Source organism: Cricetulus griseus, chromosome 2 (genome assembly GCF_003668045.3).
Source record: "Cricetulus griseus strain 17A/GY chromosome 2, alternate assembly CriGri-PICRH-1.0, whole genome shotgun sequence".
In the NCBI taxonomy this organism is placed as follows: Eukaryota; Metazoa; Chordata; class Mammalia; order Rodentia; family Cricetidae; genus Cricetulus; species Cricetulus griseus.
The window spans coordinates 33,858,067-33,882,349 of NC_048595.1; the positions used below are offsets into that span (position 1 = coordinate 33,858,067).

Sequence of the window (24,283 nt, forward strand, 5' to 3'; positions counted from 1 at the left end):
ATCTTTTCTGTTGTTGCCAGGCTGCTGAGGATGTAAGATTCTGGGCTCAGGATGCTCTCACTGGACATGCTGTAGGAAAGCTAGCATCCACAGAATAGAGAGTGAACTTAAATCGGAGGAGTGGGCACCACTGTTTTGAAGATCAGGGCTTCGACTGGAATGTCTCACTGTTGGCCTTCCTCCTCATCCTGGTTCTCTCTCGCCTCTGGCCCCTGGTTTGGTAAATTTATCTGTCTTACAGCTTCTTATCAAAACCATGCCCTCGCCGGGCAGTGGTGAAACACACCTTTAATCCCAGCACTCGGGAGGCAGAGGTAGGCGGATCTCTGTGAGTTCGAGACCAGCCTGATCTTCGAGACCAGCCTGATCTACAAGAGCTAGTTCCAGGACAGCCTCCAAAGCCACAGAGAAACCCTGTCTCGAAACAAACAAACAAAAAAACATGCCCTCCTCATTTTAAAACAAGACCCATCACATTGTTCCTGACCACAAAGAAAGGGGGGCCTCTGAAAGAGGTATGAACTAGAATTTCTGGGTTTTTTTTAAGATTTTCTTTTTTTATGCATTTGTATGTGTGTGTGTGGGGGGGTGTTATCTCAGAGGCCAGAAGAGAATACCAGGTCCCCTGGAACTACAGATGGTTGTTACCTACCATGTGGGTAGAAGAATCTGAACCCTGGTTCTCTGCAAGAGCAACAAGTGCTCTTGACTGCTGAGCCATCTCTCCATCCTTTAAAAAAACACTTATTTGTGTGTGTGCGCTTTAGTGAGTCATAGCAGGCATGTGGAAGTCAGTTTGGGGGAGTCTGGTCTCTCCTTCCACCATGGGAGTCCTAGAGATCTAATTCAGGTCCTCAGGCCTGTGGCAAGTGCCTTTTACTGAGCATTCTTGTTTTCCCTCTTTTTTAGTTAGCCTGTCCACTCATTTCAAGTTGTTGGGAGATAAGAAAAGTCTCCTAAGAGGTAGGACTTGAGAACAGGTCTGAAAACACAAAGAAAGTCCCTGTTGAGTTCTGTGCCTGGGGAAGCCGTGACAATGGGGCAGGAGGAGTCCTCAGTTTGGACTGGACTTAGGGACTAGAAAATAGCACATTAGGATGGAAAGATCCCAATTATGGTGAGAAGGGCCTGACATGGAAAGACAAGCATAAAACCTGGGGAGCTCTGGAAGATCTTAAGCAAGGAAACAATCTAAGGATATTTGAACCTCAGAAAAGACATGATGTAAGAAGATACCATTTGTAGCTTATCAGAATGGCAAACTTAAAATGACAATGACAGGACTAGGGAGGTGCATAAAACCCCTGCTTAGAAACAGAGTTTAGATCTCTAGAACCCCTGAGCAGGTGTGGCCATTGTAGTCACAGCATTTAAGAAACAGAGACAAGGTATCCCTGGGGAAAGCTGACCAGCTGGACTAGCTGAAATTGGCATGATGGGGTTTATCTAGAGATTCTGCCTCAATAAAATGGAGGGTGGCCAAGGTAGATACCCAACATCAAGTTTGAGCCTCTACATGCACACATATGTAACCATAAATATGGGAACATGCATACACATATGCACACGAGGCACACAGAGATATGCAAACAACTTTAAATAAATAAAATGACATTGATCAAGGAGAGGGGAAAAAACAGTGTTCTTGCGTGCTGATATAAATGGAATCATTTCAGAAGGATGTTTGATAATGTTGAGAAAGAGATGGAGAGATAGAGAATCCTAGAGCCTAGAGCTACCTAAACCTAGACTTTCTGATTTGGTAAAACTGACAAAGGTTGGGAAATCTGCGTGGATAGGGAGATAAAGAACAGGAACACAGGTTCAGGTTCACAAGAGCTAATTCTCTTCCCAACCCTCTGTTCGATGGCATCTTAAATATTTAGGAGCCTCACACTGCCTGTGGTGGGAGGATTTGCACCACAAAAAGCAGCAAGTGGTGTGAACAGGGCTCCCTCCTCTCTGAGATCTGGTTTAAAAGCACATGATGGGTTTGAGGTTCCAAGGAAGAACAGAGATGTTTAATAGCAACTAAGATTGGTGAGGTCTTAGAAGTTACTGCTTTATAGAAAGAGTTGAAGCAGTGTGATCACTCAGACAACACAAAGAGCCAAGCAAGGATGCATAGGGACTTGATTTGAGAGAAAAAGAAGGTCCAGGAGAATACTACAGGAGGCAGGAGGAAACCAAGAGAAGCCGACACTGTAGATCAGAAGGAGGAATATCAAGTGATGCAAACAATTTGGGATGGAATGAGGTTAAGGTGACAGCTACAATAAGGTTATGACAGCTGGTGGGATGAAGAAGGCAATGCAGGGAGGTGAAGTTTAAGTCTGCATGTGCCCATTCAGTCAAGACCCCGTGGGCCATCAGGAGGCATTTGAGGTGTATTCTAAATGCAATGGGAATTTGTCCAGGGATTTTAACAGGGGAATGAAGACACAGGATAGGCATGTTAAACATACCAATCTGGGGCCAGTGAGATAGCTCAGCAGGTAAGACCACTTGCCTCGGAAAATTAATGATCTGACTTCAAACACCAGATCCCATGTTAAAGGGAGAGAATCAACTTTTAAAAGTTGTCATCTGTCCTCCACATACATGCTATAACACACACATTTCACACTCACATGGTGATAATAAATAATACAAAATAAAAACTCCTTTTTTTTAATCACCCAAGGGTGATTATCACGACAGCAACCGCCTGTTGTGCCGGGTATACAGGAGACAGGGTAGACCACTGGAACCGAGGAGTTAATGGAAGCCAGTGCGGTGAGCCAAATAGAAGATAAAATAGGAGGGCTAGAGGGGATAAAATTGTGCAGACACAGGTCACAGCACTTGCTAATTAATTGGATGTAGGAAAGAATCAAGTACTGATGTTGAGGGTTTGATCACTGAGTAGGTGATGCCATTTACAAAGATGGCAAGATAGGGAAACAAGAGGCACAGGTTTAGGATAGGAAACTTGCTCCTTCCTCCCTTCCTTCCTTCCTTCCTTCCTTCCTTCCTTCCTTCCTTCCTTCCTTCCAAGACAGGGTCTCTCTATGTAGCCCTGGCTGGCCTGAAACTTACTTGTAGAACAGGCTGGTCTTGAACTCACAGAGATCCACCTGCTTCTGTCTCCCAAGTTCTGGGATTAAAGATGTGCTCTACTACGCCAGGCTTTCCCCACCCTGATAAAGTTTCTCTCATTATGTTTCCAAGGCTAATCTCAAACTCATTGGCTCAAGTGATCCTCCCTCCTCAGTCTCCCAAGTAGCTGGGATTGTTGGCAAGCAACTACACAGAGCCTGGCCATTTGTTTGGCTTTTAAAGACAGGGTCTCCCTAGGAAGCCAAGACTGATCTGGAGATCCTTATGCAGTCTAGGCTGGCCTCAAACTCACAACCTTCCTGCTTCCACCTTTGGTGAGCTAGACTTATAGGCGTGCAGCACAGCTTGGGCATATTAAATATTATACACTCACAAGTAGAGAAGAAGCCAAATAAGAAGTTGGCTACCCAAATCTGGAGCCCAAGAGTGAAGTCATAGCTAACTTCGAAGTCATAAGCATCTACCTTGTACCAAAGTCTGGGACTGGGCGTGAGTCCCTTCTCATGTGACTTGATTGAGCTTAGGTAGCTCTATATTTGAGAAGAAGATGGAGGGCATTTAAAATGTAACCTCTGACCTTTGTAACCTGGGAGCTAGTAGGACTAAGGGCCGACTAACTGACTCAGTACAACTAACAAGGAAATGGTGCCAGAAAAAAGAAGAAGACTGTAGAGGAACCCTAAAAGATTTCCCTCTTCCCATGCCTAGCTCCTAACATTCTGTTTGATAAAATTAATTCACAAAGAAGAAGAAAGGAAGGTGACACTGAGAACACCTAGTTAGCAGAGCGATCACTGGGAGCCCAAATGGAGGGGAAGGGATTAATGTGGGTGCTAACATGGTCACACAGGCTCCTCCCCTCCAATCCATCTGTGGCCTCAGTCAAGAGTCAGAGCTTTCAGAACCAGTATAGGAACCATCGGGAAAAGGCCTGGCTCTCACGAAGAGCCTCCCCAGATATGAAATGAAGCAGGCACAGCCAAAGAGCTGAGACCCAAGTATTCCTCATGATTAGAAAGCTAGACAGACAGAAATACTGAAGGCCATGCTTTCCAAACTTCACTGTATACTGAATTATTTGGGGATTTTGATAAATGTAGTGTTTGTGTAAGCAGTGTTTGTGTGAGTAGTGTTTGTGTGAGTAGGTCTACGGAGGGCCTGGGATTCCGCATTCCTGACACATTCTCAGTACCCCTGTCATTGTTGTCTATAGAGCACACACTAAGGTTGCTGAGAATACCACCTATCATGGACAGGTCATTCCTATGCAGGAGTATGCATTGTTTATACACAGAGCCTCAGAGTCTGTTCAGATAGAAATAGCCACCACCAGGCACGTCTGTGAGGTAGACAGGCACTCACTTCATGGCAGCTCATCCCAAGAACATGGCATGACCACTGAGCACTCAGGTTCTGAAGTGTGATCTCCTGAGCCTTCCATCTTACGGGGTAAGGTGACCTTAAGTGACCTTTTAACCTTGCTGCATCCCAGCTTTCTCATCTTCCTGATGGAAATAAGACTACTGTATGGACATTGAGTCAACACGCGCAGCATGGTTAACACTGTTCTGATGGCCATATGCTCTTCCACAGTAGTTCACACACCTACACGGTGTCTCCTTTTGATTCATAGGCAAACATATACCACCATGACTCTACCAACAGAAGGCTCATGTCTTCTCTTTTGAATTCCTCTAACCCTCCTGCCCACTCCCCCTCCCCTGGTCCCTGGCCCCAGTGTGGTCTGGATGGGCCCCAGAGGGGCAGAGACAGGGACAGGACGTGGGGCTGTATCTGACAGGAACCTGAGGGGCTGGCCCGGGAGGGGATTGGGGCCCAGCTTCCTGAAGGGAGGATGGGCTAAGGCAGGCACACAGTGCCGGAGAAGATGCCCTCTTGGGCCCTCTTCATGGTCACCTCCTGCCTCCTCTTGGCTCCTCCAAACCAGGCACAAGTCACCAGCCAAGGTGAGGTGTACAGAGGGTGGAGATTATCTATGCTCAGGCAAAGGGAACCCTGGGAGGGGTTGAAGAACCCTGGGAGGGAATATAGGGTAAGAGACTCCCACTGGTCCCCAACTCTTAGCTACAAAAATGACTGGAAGAATCTAGAGCCCAACTCACCAACTGTTTCTCAGATGTCTTCTTGCTGGCTTTGGGCACAGAGCCCCTGAACTGCTTCTCCCAAACATTTGAGGACCTCACTTGCTTCTGGGATGAGGAAGAGGCAGCACCTAGTGGGACATACCAACTGCTGTATGCCTACCCAGGGTAGGTTCTGGTCTGAGCCCCAATCCCCATTTATCTGTCCCTATATTTAGCTGAGTCACACTCATAGCTTCCCTGTCTTTGGCCCTATCAGAGGATTACTCCAAATACATGCCCAATACATAACCACACTATAAATGGCCCACCCCCAAGCCCCTTCGGAATTTCTAATCCCACCTACTGCAAGCAGCAAGAAGAAAATGGCCATAATGGAGACAGAAATTGGGCATGGGTTCAACCTGGGTCCTCAGAGATGAGCACAATGACTATATCAGTAGAACTTCTTGTGCCAACAGAGAGAAGCCCCGTGAGTGTCCCCTGCATTCCCAGAGTGTGGCTACCTATGGAACCCGATACGTGTGCCAGTTTCCAGCCCAGGATGAAGTCCGCCTCTTCTTTCCATTGCACCTCTGGCTGAAAAATGTGTTCCTCAACCAGACATTGGCCCAGCGGGTGCTCTTTGTGGATAGTGTAGGTAAGGGCATCTCTGTCCCACTGCTGCTCCATTTGTGCCTGCTAAAGCTCCCAGAATCAGGCTTGCCTGTAGTCTTTCAGGGCACTGTGTGTACCCTTCTCGATCAGATTCCCAGAGGCATCTCAGAGCCCCTTATTAGTCCTCCCAGCCCTGGCATCCAGAAGTAGACTTCTCCCATAAGTCATTTCCCATCAAGAGTATCTTGCTTCTCTCATTAACATATACATTTACTCAGCTGTTCAACAGTCAGATGACCTGATGTGTGCCGGGCAACAGGAGACAGACATGAAAAGAGGTCCCTGGCTTATTAAGAAGCACAAATCTAACAACCATTACACCATAGTGGGCTCGTTGTTCTCAAGAGGGTAGGAGAACAGGACAGGCAGCCTCCCTCCCCAACCCTCCCCTCCATGGAATGAGAATCAGTGTCTTTTTAAATCCAGGGTTGCTCTATTCAGCCTTCAGCGTCCCTCTCTGCAGTCCATGGGTTGAACCATAGACTGGCACTCAGTGATTTGGTGTGCCTTGTCTTGCCCTCAGGCCTGCCAGCTCCCCCCAGTATCATCAAGGCCAGGGGTGGGAGCCAACCGGGGGAACTTCAGATCCACTGGAAGGCCCCCGCTCCTGAAATCAGTGATTTCCTGAGACATGAACTCCGCTATGGCCCCACGGACCCCAGCAACTCCTCTGGCCCCTCAATCATTCAGCTGCTCTCCACAGAAACCTGCTGCCCTACGTTGTGGATGCTGAATCCAGTTCCTGTTCTTGGCCAGCCTCCTTGTGTTCAGCCTACAGTGCCCCAACAGCGTGGACCAATGAGGACCTCCCCAACTGGAGAAGTATTTTACCTTTCTACTCCTCCTTCTATCTCCTACCCCAACATGGAAAAGAAAGGTCATACTTAGGGAATCCTGGTCTGGGTTGGTCTTTGAGGAGCCAGTGTAGATTCTGACTAGTTTGAGTCTAGCAGTGTAGACTCAGGAGCCCTATCTAGGGATCTCCCACAGGGGAACATTCACACTAACATAATTGAAGACTTTCAGACCTCGAAATTGAGACTTTATAAAAATCCCTAAACACAACCCCAAATTTGTCAATATAGCCCCTGCTCCATGTGTGTATCTACCTATCCAGCAAGGAGCCGAGTTTTGCACAGTGGTTCAAATATGAGGTATCTGGGCTATCTTAGCTGAGAAGCAAGCCTAGGATTTTTCTTCCCAGACTCCATCTCTGACAGTGAAGGGTGGAAGCTGTCTCATCTCGGGGCTCCAGCCTGGCATCTCCTACTGGCTCCAGCTACGCAGCCAACCAGATGGGGTCTCCCTTCGTGGCTCCTGGGGGCCCTGGTCCTTTCCTGTGACTGTGGACCTTCCAGGAGACGCAGGTGGGTCAGTAAAGGAATGAAGAGATGGGGAAGGAGTTAAGAAAGATATCCATGGAGGCTTAGTCTGGGAACCATGGTCATTCCTGATAACCTCAAACCTGTCATTGCACAGGACAACTATGTTCAGGAAGAGAAGAAAAAATAAGTGAGGATTCTGCTATGTGTGTAGAGACAATTTAGGGACTCTCCTGAATAAGCGCACATGGGCCTCTCCTTTGACTGCAGTGGCAATTGGACTTCAGTGTTTTACCTTGGATCTAAAGAAGGTTATCTGCCAGTGGCAGCATCAAGACCACACTAGCTCCAAAGGCTTCTTCCACCACAGCAGGACACGGTGCTGCCCCACGCACAGGTAAAACTGGAACCTGCTGGTTGAGTCTGAACCTGCATAAAGTCAGCGTCACTGATGGTTCTCTTCACATTATCCTCTCCAGGCACTGTCTCTTCTCCCATTCTCCAATGAGTGTTTTTACTGTCTCATCCTCTCTTCATTTCTGCAGAGAATGGCTTAATTTCATCAGACTTAATTACCTCATCTGGACTCTTGAGACAGCCTAGCAGGCATGTCCAACATAGATAGGGCCCAAAGGCCACATGTGGTCAAGGACAGCTATGACTGTGGCCCAACACAATATCGTAAACTTACTTTTATTAAAACATGCAGTTTTTGGTAACCCAGTTGTGTGGTGTTAAGTTTAAACTTTATATATAACAACATATATATATATATATATATATATAATCAAAAGGTTGGACACCCTTGGCAATTCTATCCACCTTCAGTTTGTTCCCTATGATGCTAACCTCCCACATTTGCAAGATATTTGTGAAACTGGTTGATCATGACATTCTACTACTTAAGTAGTAGAATGCCTTATGATCCCTGATCCTTTGTCCTTTCTGAATTCAGTCTGTTACATGTTTCTGGTTTTACACACTAAGTGTGCCTAGATCTGCCCAGAGTTGCGCCGCTGCCAGTGCCCTGTTACAATCCATCAGGTTGGGGAGATAAATTATTTGGTAAAGGGCTTGCCTGACATGCATAAGGCCATGGGTTCAATCCCCAGTATGGGAAGGTATCTCCCACTTGCTCTCTAAAAAAGAGTTCTTCACACAGGAACTGGAGAGATCTAGAAGTTTGGAAATGAACAGAACACCCCCTGCTTTAAAACCCTTGATAAGTTCCCACTGATCTTAACAAAGTCTACTGTAGTGTTGTAAGTCTTAGAATACCTGACTGTTACATGTGGCTTCACAGATTTTCATAATGTGGAGGTCTAATCCATGCGTGCTTAAAAGGTGACAAAATCAAATCCAAGCCAGGCTTAGAAATGCATGCCTTTAATTTCAGCACTGGGGAGGCAGAGGCAGGCAGATGCCTGGTCTACAGAATGAATTCCAGGACAGCCAAGGCTACACAGTGAACCCTGTCTCAAAAAACAAAAAATAAAAAATAATTTAAAAAAAAAACAAAAATAGAATTTTCCCCATAGCACAATACTCCATTTATGTCTGCACAGTATGTGCCTGTAATAAGTTGTCCATCTACCTAACCTATTTATAGCCACAGTGTAAACCCTATCTCTGCCAGGAAGCATTCCCTGACCCTTCCTCCCAGCTAGCTGCTCTGCTATGATCTCCCCAGTCAACCTGTGCTCAACACAGAAAAACATGGCTCTTGTTTTTTTGGACTTGCCCATTGATGTGAGGGCTCCTTCAAGATTTTGTTTTGTTTTGTTTTGTTTTTCAAGACAGGGTTTCTCTGTGTAACAGCTCTGGCTGTCCTAGAACTCGCTCTGTAGATCAGGCTGATCTCAAACTCACAGAGATTCGCCTGCCTCTGCCTCTACCTCCCAAGTGCCTGCCCTTTACTCAAGAGAAAGAAGCTAGACCTCATGGAATAAAGGCAGAGAGAGCCCTTGAGGCCCAAAGCAAAGAAGGAGGACTTCACTTACAATCCATGCAGGTCACCGTGCCTGTGTGTTGGGGAGGATGAGGAGTGGTATCTGGGGCAAGCCTGATTCAATGACTCTCTTGGGTTGATTTTTAGGGATCCTACCTGGGAGAAATGCGAAGAGGAAGAGGAAACAGACCCAGGATCACAGTCTGCTCTGTTCTCCCGATGCCACTTCAAGTCACAGAATGACAGTGTTATTCATGTCCTTGTGGAGGTGACCACAGCTCAAGGCGACATTCACAGCTACCTGGGCTCACCTTTCTGGATCCATCAGGCTGGTAAGAACCTTCCTTCCCCTATCTACATGATTCCCACCTTCACCAAATCTGACAGGCTGAGACTTGAACTCTACAAACTCCGTTCTTTCATCTTGGCTTGTGTCTTTGTTGTTCTTATTATATCATCTCTGACACTTCTGACCCATGGCCCTGATGGCATGATTCCTAATGCACAAAAGGGCTTAGCACAGTTCCTGTTGAAACCCCCTGCAGTGCTCCTTCCCACCCCGAGCCTGCACTGGAGAGAGGTCTCCAGCGGGAGGCTGGAATTGGAGTGGCAGCACCAGTCATCCTGGGCAGCTCAAGAGACCTGCTACCAGCTCCGATACACTGGAGAAGGCCATGAGGACTGGAAGGTACCAGAGCAACAGATGCCACTGCACATGGCATTCCCCATGCCAACACTGCCTCTGCCTCAGTATCTAGGCTTGTACATCTGTGCTTATCTGATTCAACTGGCGTCTAAATCCCTCTTGGGCATATGGCACCATGGGCTACTCCATTTGAACTGTTCTCTCCCCATGCTGGAGGTGTATCTCAGTGGCAAAGCGTGCAAGCAGCCCTAGTTCCATCCCAGAACCAATAAATTAAAAGGTGTTTTTTTTTCCTTTGCCTATGAGATGGAGGCCTCTCCTCTCCTACCTACCTCTCTAATTGAGTTTTATCTCTTCTTCCCTGCCTCCTCCTTCCCGACTTTCATGAGATGTTGTTCTTACTAGCACCCCATCCAAAACACTCTCTCCTAGATAAATATATCTGCTCTGCCTAGGTGAGTAACTCAGCCCTATGGTTTTAACGACTATACACATTAACAACCCCATTTTTTTCTTTCTTTCTTTCTTTCTTTTTTTTTTTTTTTTTTTTTTTTTTTTTTTTTTTTTTTTGGTTTTTCGAGACAGAGCTTCTCTGTGGCTTTGGCGCCTGTCCTGGAACTAGCTCTTGTAGACCAGGCTGGTCTCGAACTCACAAAGATCCTCCTGCCTCAGTCTCCCGAGTGCTGAGATTAAAGGCATGAGCCACCACTGCCCAGCAACAACCCCAATTTTATCATTCTAGAGCCCACATGAAAAGAGATTTAAGCACCACATGCAAATTACCTAAATTTTTGAAGTCTCCTCCTTAGTGAAATGAGAAGAAAGCCTCCTGCCTTAGAGTTGGGTAAAAATTAAATATAAGGGCTGGAGAGATAGCTCAGAAGTTTGCAGGACTTGTTTCTGCAGAGAACCCAGGGTCATGTCCCAGCACCCACACAGTGGTTTACAACCATCTGTAACTCCAATTTCTCCTCAGGGAATTTGAGAGCACCAGACACACATCTGATGCACATATGTACTGCAGACAAAACACTCATACACATAAACCTAAATTTTTAATATGTAAATTCCAGGCATATAGAAAAGTAACCCATACACAAACATTGTTTTTATTCTCACTTAACATATATATATATATATATATATATATATATATATATCAGACAACTCTGGTAAACAGCTTCAACCCCAGCAGATCAGATCCAATGTAGCTGAAGCTAAATTCATTTTCCTCCTCGGTTGTACTGCTTTTACCAGATATAGCTCATATACAATACTATATACAAACCTTAAGTATAGAATTAATTTTTCATGTACATGCCATACATTTAGCCAATTTGTCAGTTACCCAGATCTACATATAGCATATACAAAACTCCATTAGATCCCTGTGCCTCCTACAGTCACCCTGCATAGTAACCAAAACTGACCACTATCTTGGCATTACTCCTCTGGCTGTAGTTAAACTTTATAAAGTAGACCCATATGCTATTTTTATTTTCAAGCTTACTCCTTTCAACTGTTTGACAATGGCTCCACCTCTTACCCAAGACCTGAGCCTGGAAGCATCCTTTATTCCTCCTCTCACTTTCCCTTCCCCTATTTATCAACAAGTAATTTGAATAATGTTTTAAACACTCCTCACTCCCAGCTTTCCCTTTGACCACCCGTGCTCTTGGCACACTAAACTAGGCAGTATTAATTGTTTCATTGTGCTCCCATGGTGTCTTGCATTAATTGATTATCTGCCTAATTCTTCAGATGAAACTGTATTTCATTTACCTTTGTCTGTAGCGTCTGGCTCAATGCTTGACATATCCTAAGCAACTCAGATGTTTGCTAAGTGTATAATAGCATCCCTGCTTGCGCAAAATAGTGTTTGTGGCCCCAGCACCTAGCGCAAATCTGGCGTCCTCTGCGCTGTATAGTACTTGTGGTATGGTCCGTGTGGCTCTGAGCATGTCTGTAAGAGCATCCAAGGCCTGAACAGTAGGGGTGGTGAGCGCCTGTAGCCGGGTCCCCACATCTTGTGGCAGGATACACAGCTTTGTAAGTGCCAGGGTGTGTTCCCAGGCGTGATCTCAGGCAGGGCTTTCGATCCTGCACGCCTCTGCCGATGAGGCTCTTTGTGCCGATCCCCGACCCATCCATGCTTTCTCCTCGCAGGTGCTGGAGCCATCTATCGGGGCCCGGGGAGGGACCCTGGAGCTGCGCCCCCGAGCTCGCTACAGCTTACAGCTGCGCGCCAGGCTCAACGGCCCCACCTACCAAGGTCCCTGGAGCGCCTGGTCTCCTCCAGCTAGGGTGGACACGGGCTCGGAGACTGGTGAGGATGGGCGGGGCCGAAGCTGGTCAACGCTGCCTAAAGGGCGTGGTTATATTATGGGCGGGACGATGGGCGGGCCTCGGAGCTCCCTGAGTCTCAATGCAATGTTGGGTGTTTGGGAGACTAAGGGTGGAGCCAGGGCTGGGGCCGGCACGCCCCCGGGCGGGGCCGAGGATCTGCCGAGGTCTTAAGCTTTTTGTCCCCTAGCTTGGATCTCCTTGGTGACCGCTCTGTTCCTGGTGCTGTGCCTCAGTGTCCTCCTTGGCCTGCTGCTGCTGAAGTGGCAGTTTCCTGCGCACTACAGGTACCGCCCCTGCCAAGAGGGTGATGGGGTGTGGTCTCTGCAAGGCCAGTGGCCTCTGAACAAGTATTCCAGGGTCCACGGAACATCCACACCTACCACTTCAGCTGCTTCCTGCACTCCTCTGGGAGTGGCACCTTCTCCTTACACTCTAGCCTGCCCACTCGGTGGACACCCCTAACACGCCCACCTCCTGGATGCTCACTTAGTGACAGGGTTACTGTTCAACCTTGACCCAAATCAGCATTCTTCCGGTTCCCACCCCACCCAATTGGCCTTGAGGTCTGGTCATTCCACCTCAGGAAAGGATCGAACAATGCTTTCTTTCTCTGGCCCCCGCATATAACCTGACTCATTGAAATAGTGCCTCCTCTCTCCCCTTCCTCACAAACTTCTCTAAATGCATGAAAACCTATGGTGGTGACCTGCCTGACTCCTTCAGTAGCTCCCCAGGATAGAATCCAGCAGGGCTCTAAGTTGTGGGAATTCATTCCGCACCGTTTACGCTGTATAATAAGCCTTGCCGAAGTCCTGACTTAGCCACAGTCAGGCTGTTTTACTGCTCCATGCCTTTGCACAAAGTGTCCCTGCCGCCTGGAATATCCTCTTTGGCTGACTACCCATTCGTCTTTAAATAACTTTCTTCACTAACTCTTAACCTTTCCTGATCTCCCCTCATTGGCTGCTCCTTTGTGCCCCATAGCGTTTTCCTGCATTAATTATGTTTTTGGTGTAGGGAGTGTTGAACCCAGGGCTCACACCTGCCTAGCAGGTGCTTTGCCATGGTCCTACCCTCACAGCCCAGCATTTATTCCTTTACATGTCTTCTTCGCCATACCTTACTTGGTCATTTTTAAATCCTCAGCATGGTGCCTTGCCAAGTAGAAGGCCCTTAAATAAATGTAATAATGAATGACTCATTTATGTGAGGGCTGAGGAGAAATTATAAACCTAAAGATAAAATCCGCACCACTTCAGTCATTCGGTTGGTACTATCTGCTGATTCTTTTTACACTAGTTCAGAAGTCAAAGTGTAGAGTGTGCGTGTTTTGGTTATAGGTTAGGCCAGGTGCCCCTCTCCTGGATTCCATACCTCACTTTGAATGTGCTTTTTTAAAAAAAAAAAAAACAAAAAAAAAACAGGCTCTTACTTGTATCCCAGGCTGTCCTGGAGCTCACTGTATGGTCCAGGGCAACCTCAAGCTCATTGCAATCCTCAGCTCTCTCCCGACACCCTGCCCCACCCTGAGTCCTAGGATTACAGGCATGAGCCATCATGCTTGACTTTCTTTGAACTTTTAATCTGCCTTTGTGTAAGAGCAAACTGCAATGGAGCCTCTATTCAAGGTAGCCATATCTGACCTTCCCCCCCCCAAAAAAAAAAACATGGACAGAGAAGAGGAAGTAGTATTGCTAGCTAACAGGCATACAGGGGTCTTTTCTGAGAAGGGCCTTTTCAGATCGGAAAGCTAATTCTCCTCCCAGGAGATGGGGGTGAAGGTCATGGAAGAGTCAGACACCTTTGGCTGAAGCTCTTTAACATGAAAATCTAGGGCCAAGAAGTTGGACATTTCCCCAATGTACCTTAATTTGTACTCTTCCCAGACAATCTTCTGCAGTAACATAGTAAGAAGCTCTGTTTTTCTTCCTTCGTTCTTGCAATTTCTTAAGCACCAACTGTGGGTTCAAGGCTGAGGATAGAGAAGTAGAAGATAGACAGTCTTCAAGCTCTCACGAAGCTTGTGTTCTGGTGGAGTGATATAAAGACAAACCAACATAACAATACAACGAATATACAGTAAATTAAAAACAACAGACCATGACATACAGGGTGATGGGGAAGGAAGATGGCACTGGTTTGGGCAGTGCTCAGGGAAGGCCAACATGCTTTGACTATGCCCCTGTCTCTTCGAACTTACTTCCTGAATTCACTGCCTCCCCTACTGTCCCACTTTGGTGCCCTCATCACTCCCAATTCAATCCCAAGTCATATTCCTCTCTCTTCCTTCTCTGATAGAAGACTGAGGCATACTGTGTGGCCCTCCCTTCCAGACCTACACCGGGTCCTGGGCCAGTACCTCAGAGACACTGCAGCCCTAAGTCCTGTGAGTACACCCCACGCTCCCCTCCTCCAGTCATTCCACCACCAATGACTCTTGTTCCCACAATGCAACTTGTTCATAGTCTTCGCCTAGACATTTACTATTCCTAGGTGTTACTCCCTAGCCTATTGCTGTATAATCCAGCAACTCAGCTCTTCTTGTTTTGCTTTTTTGGTTTTTTGTTGTTGTTCTGTTCTGTTTTGTTGAGATAGAGTTCTCTCTGTGTGGTCCTGGGTCTCCCAGAAGTTGATATTTAGACCAGGCTGGCCTCAAACTCACAGATATCCTCCTGCCTCTGCCTCCAGCCTTCCCCTTTGTAAATGTGCTGGGATTAAAAGCATGCACCATGCTTGGCTAAGCTAGCTCCTGTTGCTCATCTCTCTCAGCCCAAGGCCACAGTTACTGATAGCTGTGAAGAAGTGGAACCCAGCCTCCTGGAAATCCTACCTAAGTCCTCAGAGAGGATGCCTTTGCCCTTGTGTTCCTCCCAGCCTCAGATGGACTACCGAGGACTGCAACCTTGCCTGAGAACCATGCCCCTGTCTGTGTGCCCACGCATGGCTGAGTCGGGGTCCTGCTGCACCACCCATATCGCCAACCATTCCTACCTACCACTAAGCTACTGGCAGCAGCCCTGAATGCAGCTCCTTGCTACCACAGATCTAGGGCTCCCTACATACTGCCTTATCCATCCGTATCCTCCACCATCCACTCTGTTTCCCCATCTCCTTGGGCTCTATAACTCTGATCTCTCCATGCTGCTGCTGATAAATCCAAAGCCCTTTTTCCACAGCCACTATATTAGGGTCCACTGGCTTTTTTTGAGACAGGGTTTTATTATATAGTCCTGATGGCCTATAAGTAGCTATATAGAAAAGACTGGCCTCAAACTCACAGAGATCTGCCTGCTGGAACTAAAATTTCTATGCCCTGTAATTCCTCTTTGGGGAAAAAGTCTCTACTTCCCCATCTCCTATTGACCCTTTACACTGCAAATGAAGCTGTGCAGGCTAAGTTCACTTCAAGCCTTTTAATTATGAGATCCATAGGGTCTTGTTAATCATCTATTTATTTGATCTGTCGGCATTTTCCTCCACCCTGATTTTGCTCCTGCCTCTCTGAGCATACCAGCAATAGAACCAACTCTGGAGTTAGATGGAGCCAGGTTGTATGCCTGTCTTTCACACCTGCTAGCTGTGCAAACTTAAGCAAATAGCTGAAAGCCTTTGAGCCCTTCCCTCTAATCTACAGAACATGAACAATAACAGAAACCCACAATGGCAAAGATATATGTTTAATGTACCTCAACTAGTGTCCTAGGTATTTCTTCTCCATCTATGCTGGCCTTTATTATATGATGACCATTAGAAAGTACACTTCTACTATAGCACCCATGTGGCTTTGTGTGACTTTTTACATGAGTGTTTCTTGCTACTGAATAGTGAGTCATGAGGGCAAGGATTTGTTCTTTTCCCCGGCACCTTGAGTACTGTTTGGGGCATGAAAGGTAATAGACCTTCAATAGATGTTATCTAAATTAATGAAATCTTTCTGAATGATATTCCCTTAATTCCATGCAAACTTCCTTCATATTTCAAGCCATTCCTATGCAATGGTAAATAAACTCAAACCACTCAAGAAGCTATGGATTCCTCTAAGCCATTCATTTCTCGATCAAATATTATCATGTTTGGGTCTTTCCTAGCTCCAAATATATCCATTTTGTTAGTCAGGATCTTAGCAGAGACAGATGGGACAAATTGGGTAATTTGACAAGCTTATTTAATTTTGGGGGTTTTTTTTTGTTTTATTTTGGTTTTTTCAAAACAGGGTTTCTCACTGGGCGTTGGTGGCACACCCCTTTAATCCCAGCACTAGGGAGGCAGAGGCAGGCGGATCTCTGTGAGTTCGAGGACAGCCTGGTCTCCAGAGCGAGTGCCAGGATAGGCTCCAAAGCTACACAGAGAAACCCTGTCTCGAAAAACCAAAACCAAAACCAAAAAAACAGGGTTTCTCTGTGTAGCTTTGGAGCCTATCCTGGAACTCTCTCTGTAGACCAGGCTGGCCTTGAAATCACATAGATCTGACTGCCTCTGCCTTCTGAGTGCTGGAATCAAAGGCATGCGCCACCACTGCCCAGATTTGCTTTTTGTTTTTGTGTGTGTGTGTGTGTGTGTTTTGTTGTTTTTGCTTTTGGGTTTTCAAGACAGGGTTTCTCTGTGTAACAACCCTGGCCGTCCTGGAACTTGATTTGTAGACCAGGCTGGAGTGGAGATCCACCTACCTCTCTCTCCCCAGTGCTGGGATTAAAGGTGTGTGCCACCACTCCCAGCCAATTTGACAAGCTTAATACCAGGTGCATTTCCAAAGGGGAAGGTGAGATTTTGGAAAACCATCAAGGAATAGTCCTTTGTACCATGGGGCTAATAACAAAGTTGGCACCAGCCCTAGGCATCAAGCAGAAATGGAGACATCAGATCTAGAGGGAATAACTACAAGACAGGTCTGCCTTCGGTAGGAGGAAGCAGAGGAATAAATAGTTCAAATGCTTCATTTTGAGTCTCTTGAAATAGAGATTCATTGTAAATGGCAGGGGGGATGAATTATGAATATACTGTATTCCATCTGTTTGCCACACTTCATCCTTCTCTACCTCAATCCACAGAGTTGTTTCACAGAGTATGTATCAGATGATTTCCCAGAGCTTAGGTTTCTGTCTGGGATCTATGGGAGGATATTGGTAAATTGTGTCCCCTGTCTCCAAAATCCAGATGTTGAAGTTTCAAACTCAAGTACCTCAAATGTGATTTTTTTCAAACATGCTTATTACACACAAAATTAGTCAAAAATGGATCAGTATAGTTGGTACTCTGGGTGAGGAGGAATTTAGACTTAGACAGTGGAATGAGTAAGCTAAAGAAGATGGCAAGGACTCCAAAACAACACCTTCAAACCACCAGAAACCAGGAGAAACACAAGACAGACTCCTCCAAAAAAACCATTCCTGCCAACATTTTGGCCTGGCACTTCTAACCTCAGAAGTGTGAGGCAATAAGTCATCTAAGACTTATTTGTGGTAATCTGTTATGGAAGTTTTAGCACACTCAGAGGCTGGGCTCATAGCTGAGCCTGCAGATGTCAGTCTGCCTTGCTTTCTGCAATCTCTTTTAAATGGACCCCAAGCACTCACTTCCCTTATCCTCTCCCCAGAATCTCCAGTGACTTGTTTCTGAAGTGGCCAGATCTTTCCCTCACCTAGTTTATATCATAATTGTAAGGTTCGTGGGTTTGGTTTTTTGTTTTGTTTTGTTTGGTTGGTTGGTTTGATTTTTCAAGATAGGCTCTCTCTGTGTAGTTCTGACTGTCCTAGAAGTCACCTGTAGACCAGGATGGCCTCCAACTCAGAGATCTGCCTGCCTCTGCCTCCTGAGTACTGGGATTAAAGGTGTGCACCACCAATGCCCAATTTAGGCTACCTTTTCTACATTTTTTGAGGTTCAGGAACTCACCACTTGGAACTTTGGGGCATTAAATCTCTAGTTTTTCCATGGTAATTAGAATGAGGAAAAACAAGTACTTCAGAGTACTTGACAACAGTAAGTTTAGACTAACAGCTGAATATTCTTCTGCCATCATCAGGGTGACCTTAGGCTAAGGACCAAACTCTGTCTTTTCTGACTTCTTCCTTAGGCAGCATGTTGCTGGAATTGCAAAGGGGTGTCTTTGTTAACATCTCTTACCTCATTCTCACCTAATTTCTTAACCTTTGGTTTTTGGAGACAGGGTCTCTCTATTACCTAACCCCTACCTGTCCTGGAACTCACAGAGAGCCACCTGCCTCTTCTTCCAAGTGCTGGGATTAACCTGTAAAAGGTATATGCCACCATACCTAACTCTCTGACCTAATTTTTTATATATAAAATGAAGACAGTTGATTTACCTGCCTTAAGAGCTCAGTGAATTTGCCAGATGTGGGGGCACATGCCTTTAATCCCAGTACTCCAGAGGCAGAGGCATCTGAATTTTATACCAGCCTGGTTTAGAGTGAGTTCCAGGACAGTCAGGGCTACACAGAAACCTTGTGTGGCGAGTGTTTAATGGGAGCTCAAAGTCATCCTTAACACATGGAGTTCAAGGCCAACCTGGGCTATATGAGAACATGGTTTCCAAAAAAAATATGTAAGCTGTTTTAATGCAATAGTTAGCAGATGCTCAATCAGTGGCATTCATTATTATTTTTATTAATGCTGTTTTACCTATGAGCATATCCATTCATTAGAGCCCTGAACTAAATGGGAGTCAGACTTGGATCCTGGATTTTTTGTTTGTTTGGTTTTCGAGACAGTGTTTCCTGTGTAGCTCTGTATGTCCTGGCACTTGCTCTGTAGACCAGACTGGCCTCCAACTCACAGAGATCTGCCTGCCTCTGCCTTGCTGGGATTAAAGGCGTGTTCCACCACTCCCTGGCCTGGATTTTTTAAATAAGTTCTTAAGTTATTACTGGAGGAAAGGGGTGCAGTATGTCATGGGTATGGAGATCCGAAGACTTTTTTTTTTTTTTTTAAATGTGCATAGGTGTTTTGCTTGCATGTTTGTTTGTGCATCTCATGCCTGCCTGGTGCTGGTGGAGGCCAGAAGAGGGCATTGGATCCCCTGGGACTAGAGTTATAGATGGTTGTGAACCGCTATATGGGTGCCAGGAACTGAAACCTGGAGTCCTCTGGAAGAGCATTCAGTGTTCTTAACAGCTAAGCCATCTCCTCCCCTTAAAAGATTTTATTTTTATGCATGCGTGTGTCTGCATGAGTATATGCCACCTGTGTGCTGGGTCCCTGTGGAGCCTACAAGAAGAGCGAGTTGGATGCTCAGGAGCTGGAATTACAGGAAGTTGTGTGCTGCCTGACAAACCAAATTCTGGTCCTATGGAAGGGCAGCATGTAGCTCTTAGCCACCGAACTCTCTCTCTAGGTCCCAGACCTGGATTCTTGCCAACTTCTCTTTATGGCCTTGGGCAAATTCCTTGCTTTGGGCCTTAGTTTTACCATCAACATAACCTGGTTCTGGACCGGGTGTGGTGGCACACGCCTTAAATCCAGGGTATCTGAGTTCCAGGCCTGGATTGCATAGGGAGACCCTCATCTCAAACAAACGAAATAGTTGTTGCTCACTGGCAGGTAGCATGCAACCCGAGTTAAGGCAGAATCTCTTAAAATTCTCAAGAATCCAAAGCCACAGGATGTCCCCAAGAGCAGCCTAACTTAATTTTCACGACAGAAAGGCTGGAATCCTGACACACACACACACACCCCACACACTTCCCCTCCGTCAGCCTCACTTTGTGTTTGTTAAGCAACACACACTCACCCTTCCTTCCTAGCAGGGTTGCTGGCTAGCGGGCTGCACGCCTACAAGCTCCCGCCCTCCCCATTCAGACTGCCACCTGCCCCAGGTCTCGAACCGTTGGGATCCTCGGGGTCGAGTTTACCCTTGTGTGTATAACCTAAGTACCACCCACACGCAGGCTTTCTCAAGACTCTCTGAGCCCCGACTGCTGGATCCCAGCGGGAGAGACGGATGCCGAGGAGTGACCGGCAGTGCGGGCCCCGCCCCGCCCCGGCCCGCCCCGCCCCCGCGCTCAGCTTCGGTCTAAGACTTGGGCTCCGGGAGGTGGGTTCGGGATTTACTCCAAACGCTGGGCCACCGGACTCTCGTGAGACTTGCCCCCGGAAGACTCGCCCCTTTCCAGCGTAGCGACCAATGGGCGAGGGCGACGGTTAAGACGGTTGAGTTTTGAAGGAGCCAATGATTGCTCGCAGCGGAGAGTTTAAGAATAACAGCCCGGCGTGCCTTTAGCTGGTCGGGGAAAGAAGGCGTTCGGCAGACTCACGCACCAACTGTGAGGAGCCGGGGGTTTGTGCCTGGGAAGGCCGCGTACCGGGAGGTGCCCGACTGGTGGGAGCTGTGGCCGGCGGAGCCCAGAAGCCCGGCGCAGTCCCGAACTCGGTCGCCTCTTGCCCCTGTAGGCACTGTCATGGCGCAGTTCGTGTTCGAGAGCGACTTGCACTCTCTCCTTAAACTGGACGCGCCCATCCCCAATGCACCCGTTGCGCGCTGGCAGCGCAAAGCGAAGGAAGCCACCGGCCCAGCTCCCTCGCCCATGCGGGCCGCCAACAGATCTCACAGCGCCGGCCGGACCCCGGGCCGAACTCCTGGTGAGTTGGGGGCCGGGAGTGGGAGATAGAATCTCTGAGAGTTGAACTCGGAGCTCCCTCCAGCAGCCTCGACAGACTGTCTTCTCTCTCTCTCCCCCTGCCCCAGGCAAATCTAATTCCAAGGTTCAGAGCACCCCTAGCAAACCTGGAGGTGACCGCTATATCCCCCATCGCAGTGCTTCTCAAATGGAGGTGGCCAGCTTCCTCTTGAGCAAGGAGAACCAGCCAGAAGACGGGGAGACGCCCACCAAGAAGGTATGATTCCACAGGGGTCATGAGGCATGAGGCCTTAATGTGTCCCTTGAACGATGGCGGTATGCCTCACCATCACCTCTCTATGCCAGGAGCATCAGAAAGCCTGGGCTCTGAACCTGAACGGTTTCGATGTAGAGGAAGCCAAGATCCTCAGGCTCAGTGGAAAACCTCAGAATGCCCCAGAAGGTTGGTGTCAGCCCCTCCTAAGGGAGACATGTGCCTGCTTCGCCCGAGTAAAGACGAGGGCATGGGTGCTATCAGTTTCAAGGTCTAGACCCACTCTGTTGCCACAGGCTACCAGAACAGACTGAAAGTGCTCTACAGCCAGAAAGCCACGCCTGGGTCCAGCCGGAAGACTTGCAGATATATTCCTTCGCTACCAGACAGGATACTTGATGCCCCTGAAATCCGAAATGACTACTGTAAGTGTTGCATCATTGTCTTTGTGGATGGAGAAAGATGGCCTGGGAACGGGCCAGTCCGACAAAGGACCTCATGTTCCTTTCTTTCTGCCTCTGGCAGACTTGAACCTTGTTGATTGGAGCTCTGGAAATGTACTGGCTGTGGCACTGGACAACAGTGTGTACTTATGGAATGCTGGTTCTGGTGACATCCTGCAGCTGTTGCAAATGGAGCAGCCTGGGGACTACATATCCTCTGTGGCCTGGATCAAAGAGGGCAACTACCTGGCTGTGGGCACCAGTAACGCTGAAGTGCAGGTGAGACTGGTACCTGTGTTGTGGCTCTGTTGTCATCAGCCCCAGGGAGGAGGTAGCCCAGCTGGAAGGATGTTGATGCCCAGCTCCAGTCTCTGATCCCATGGCCCTGCCTCTGCAGCTCTGGGATGTGCAGCAGCAGAAACGGCTTCGGAACATGGCCAGTCACTCGGCTCGAGTAAGCTCTCTAAGTTGGAACAGCTATATTCTGTCCAGGTCAGTGGTTTTTGCTAGTCCGTGGCCATCTGGTTTCTGTCTGCCTCTTACCACTGAGGGCACATCCAGAACTGAAGTGGCTCTGACTTGATTTTGTGCTGCCTCAGAACTCTAAATCTCTTTCCTTCTCTCTCAGTGGTTCACGTTCTGGCCACATTCACCACCATGATGTTCGGGTAGCAGAACACCATGTAGCCACACTGAGTGGCCATAGCCAGGAAGTATGTGGGTTGCGCTGGGCCCCAGATGGACGGCATCTGGCAAGCGGTGGCAATGATAACGTGGTCAATGTGTGGCCCAGTGGTCCTGGAGAAAGTGGCTGGGCTCCCCTGCAAACATTCACTCAACATCAAGGTGCTGTCAAGGTGAGAACTGCATTTAAACTGAGGTCTCTGAAGACCCTCAGCTATCAGCTAGGGACTGTGAAGGGGGAGATGACATGGTAGGGATAAACGGGTTTAACTGTGACATTTAAAGCTTCTTGACCCAGCCTTTGTCCATCCTGTCTAGGCTGTTGCATGGTGTCCCTGGCAGTCCAATATTCTGGCAACAGGAGGAGGCACCAGTGACCGACACATCCGAATTTGGAACGTCTGCTCTGGGGCCTGTCTGAGTGCTGTGGATGCCCATTCCCAGGTAGTTTTTGTGGTGACTGATGTTGTAACCTAGTCCAGCTTCTGTTTCTAGGTGTGTTCTATGTGACCTTTCTGAGCAACCAATTCCATTCCGTCTCTATACCCAATGATTTCTGAGTTTCTAACTCAGCCCTCATTCTCCAGTTACCATTTTCCAAGTTTGGCCTACCTCCAACTCTAGGTCCTCTAAGTATCACCTCCTCCATATGTGCCAAATTAAGCTTGTCACTTCACCTTGCCTTCCTGAAGAGTATTGTTGTTCAGAGTGGCAGATCCTACTTAGAACCTCCTAGTTCATTGTTCATCTTCATCAAGAGAATTGTTTTATCTTGGAATATCATTCATATCTGTCCCTCATCACTGGGTCTCATCATTTATTTTTTGAGACAGTCTTGCCCTGGCTGGCCTCAGACTTGCAGTGATCCTCCTGCTTCAGCATCCCAAGTGCTGAGATTATAAGTGCAACTACCATGCCCAGGCTCCCAAGCATTTCATTCTCTTCCAGTCTTCCCTCTCTATTTCTCAGTCTGAGTGGTATCTTACTGTTAAAACTGTGACTCCCACAACCTACAACATGACCCAAACCCATTAGAACATTTGAGGCTCTAGCTGTTGGTGTTTGCCTTGCTGTAAACACTCCAGTTTCCCCTCTGTTCATTTCCCTCACTGCAGGCATGGGCTCTAAAGTCAGATAGTTGGAGTAATTTTTGGGCAACTTATGAAACTTCCTACTGGTGGATTTATCTTCCATAAAATAGATATATTTATCTTAAGGGACTTCATTAATGACTGTGAACCATTAAGTTTGAATCTGTAGCACCTGGTAAAGTTCCTAATACTAGAATGAACTCAGTTCTGAGTAGCCCAGGCTATATGTCATGCCCACAACAACTCTTTTTCCACAGGTGTGTTCCATCCTCTGGTCTCCCCACTATAAGGAGCTTATCTCAGGCCATGGCTTTGCCCAGAACCAGCTGGTTATTTGGAAGTACCCAACCATGGCCAAGGTGGCTGAGCTCAAAGGTAGGTGGCTAAGGCAAGCCAGGCAGAAAGGCTACATAGTGTATGATTTTATTTATATGAAATGATGAGAATAGGTAAATGTGGATACAGGGTTTGCTAGTGGCTTTGGAGAGGATGGGAAGTATGATTTAGAATGTCATGATACTAGTTGCACAGCCTTATAAATACAGTAAAACCACAGAATTATTTAAGAGGATAAATTTACGGTATTCAAATTTTATTTCAAGGTGACTAACAAAATTAGAGGGCTGTGTGTCTCTCTACTCATGCACTGCTCTTACCCTAGGTCACACAGCCCGAGTCCTGAGTCTTACCATGAGTCCAGATGGGGCCACAGTGGCATCAGCAGCAGCTGATGAGACTCTACGGCTGTGGCGTTGCTTTGAGTTGGACCCTGCCCTGCGTAAGGAGAGGGAGAAAGCCAGTGTAGCTAAAAGTAGCCTTATCCACCAAGGAATCCGTTGAAAACAGACCCCTCTTGTTTTTTTGTTTTTGTTTTTTATTTTTCTAATAAAGCTATTTCTTCCTTTTTTGTGTCCCAAGCATCCTTCCAAGAGGCTGCCCCTACTCTAACTAGAGCTAGAAGTCTAAGGGAACATGTTGTTGTTGTTGTGATACTGGGGATTGAACCCAGAACCTTACCACTGAGCTTCATTTTTATTTTGAGACAGGGTCTAGGCTAACCTTAAGTTCGTGAGCTTCCTGCTTCAGCAACCCTCAACA

The 24,283-nt window shown here is 47.2% G+C and overlaps 2 protein-coding genes across 8 annotated transcripts; both read left to right on the forward strand.

The window, feature by feature from the left end:
- Nucleotides 1–4,987: 4,987 nt before the first annotated feature.
- Nucleotides 4,988–16,358, forward strand: Mpl (MPL proto-oncogene, thrombopoietin receptor). 3 transcript variants are annotated; one of them, XM_027399055.2, is made up of 12 exons: nucleotides 4,988–5,066; nucleotides 5,237–5,369; nucleotides 5,663–5,841; nucleotides 6,382–6,680; nucleotides 7,063–7,225; nucleotides 7,451–7,577; nucleotides 9,276–9,460; nucleotides 9,674–9,816; nucleotides 11,941–12,100; nucleotides 12,308–12,404; nucleotides 14,419–14,506; nucleotides 14,890–16,358. In XM_027399055.2, exons 1-12 carry the CDS (start codon nucleotides 4,988–4,990, stop codon nucleotides 15,139–15,141), a joined length of 1,905 nt encoding a protein of 634 aa, XP_027254856.1. In that variant the 3' UTR covers nucleotides 15,142–16,358. The 3 variants fall into 3 exon arrangements, with proteins under 3 accessions (XP_027254856.1, XP_027254857.1, XP_035295563.1); XM_027399056.2 differs by having other exon boundaries at nucleotides 6,562–6,680; XM_035439672.1 differs by lacking the exons at nucleotides 11,941–12,100; nucleotides 12,308–12,404; nucleotides 14,890–16,358 and having other exon boundaries at nucleotides 14,419–14,645.
- Nucleotides 16,359–20,244: 3,886 nt separating this feature from the next.
- Cdc20 (cell division cycle 20) lies at nucleotides 20,245–24,090 on the forward strand. 5 transcript variants are annotated; one of them, XM_027399046.2, is made up of 11 exons: nucleotides 20,245–20,399; nucleotides 20,527–20,715; nucleotides 20,791–20,970; nucleotides 21,060–21,156; nucleotides 21,264–21,392; nucleotides 21,493–21,689; nucleotides 21,808–21,902; nucleotides 22,039–22,267; nucleotides 22,413–22,538; nucleotides 23,443–23,560; nucleotides 23,847–24,090. In XM_027399046.2, the coding sequence occupies exons 2-11, from the start codon at nucleotides 20,599–20,601 to the stop codon at nucleotides 24,023–24,025; spliced, it is 1,467 nt and encodes a 488-aa protein (XP_027254847.1). In that variant the 5' UTR covers nucleotides 20,245–20,399; nucleotides 20,527–20,598; the 3' UTR covers nucleotides 24,026–24,090. The 5 variants fall into 5 exon arrangements, with proteins under 5 accessions (XP_027254847.1, XP_027254844.1, XP_027254849.1 ...); XM_027399043.2 differs by having other exon boundaries at nucleotides 20,822–20,970; XM_027399045.2 differs by having other exon boundaries at nucleotides 20,398–20,413; nucleotides 20,822–20,970.
- The last annotated feature ends 193 nt before the right edge of the window (nucleotides 24,091–24,283 follow it).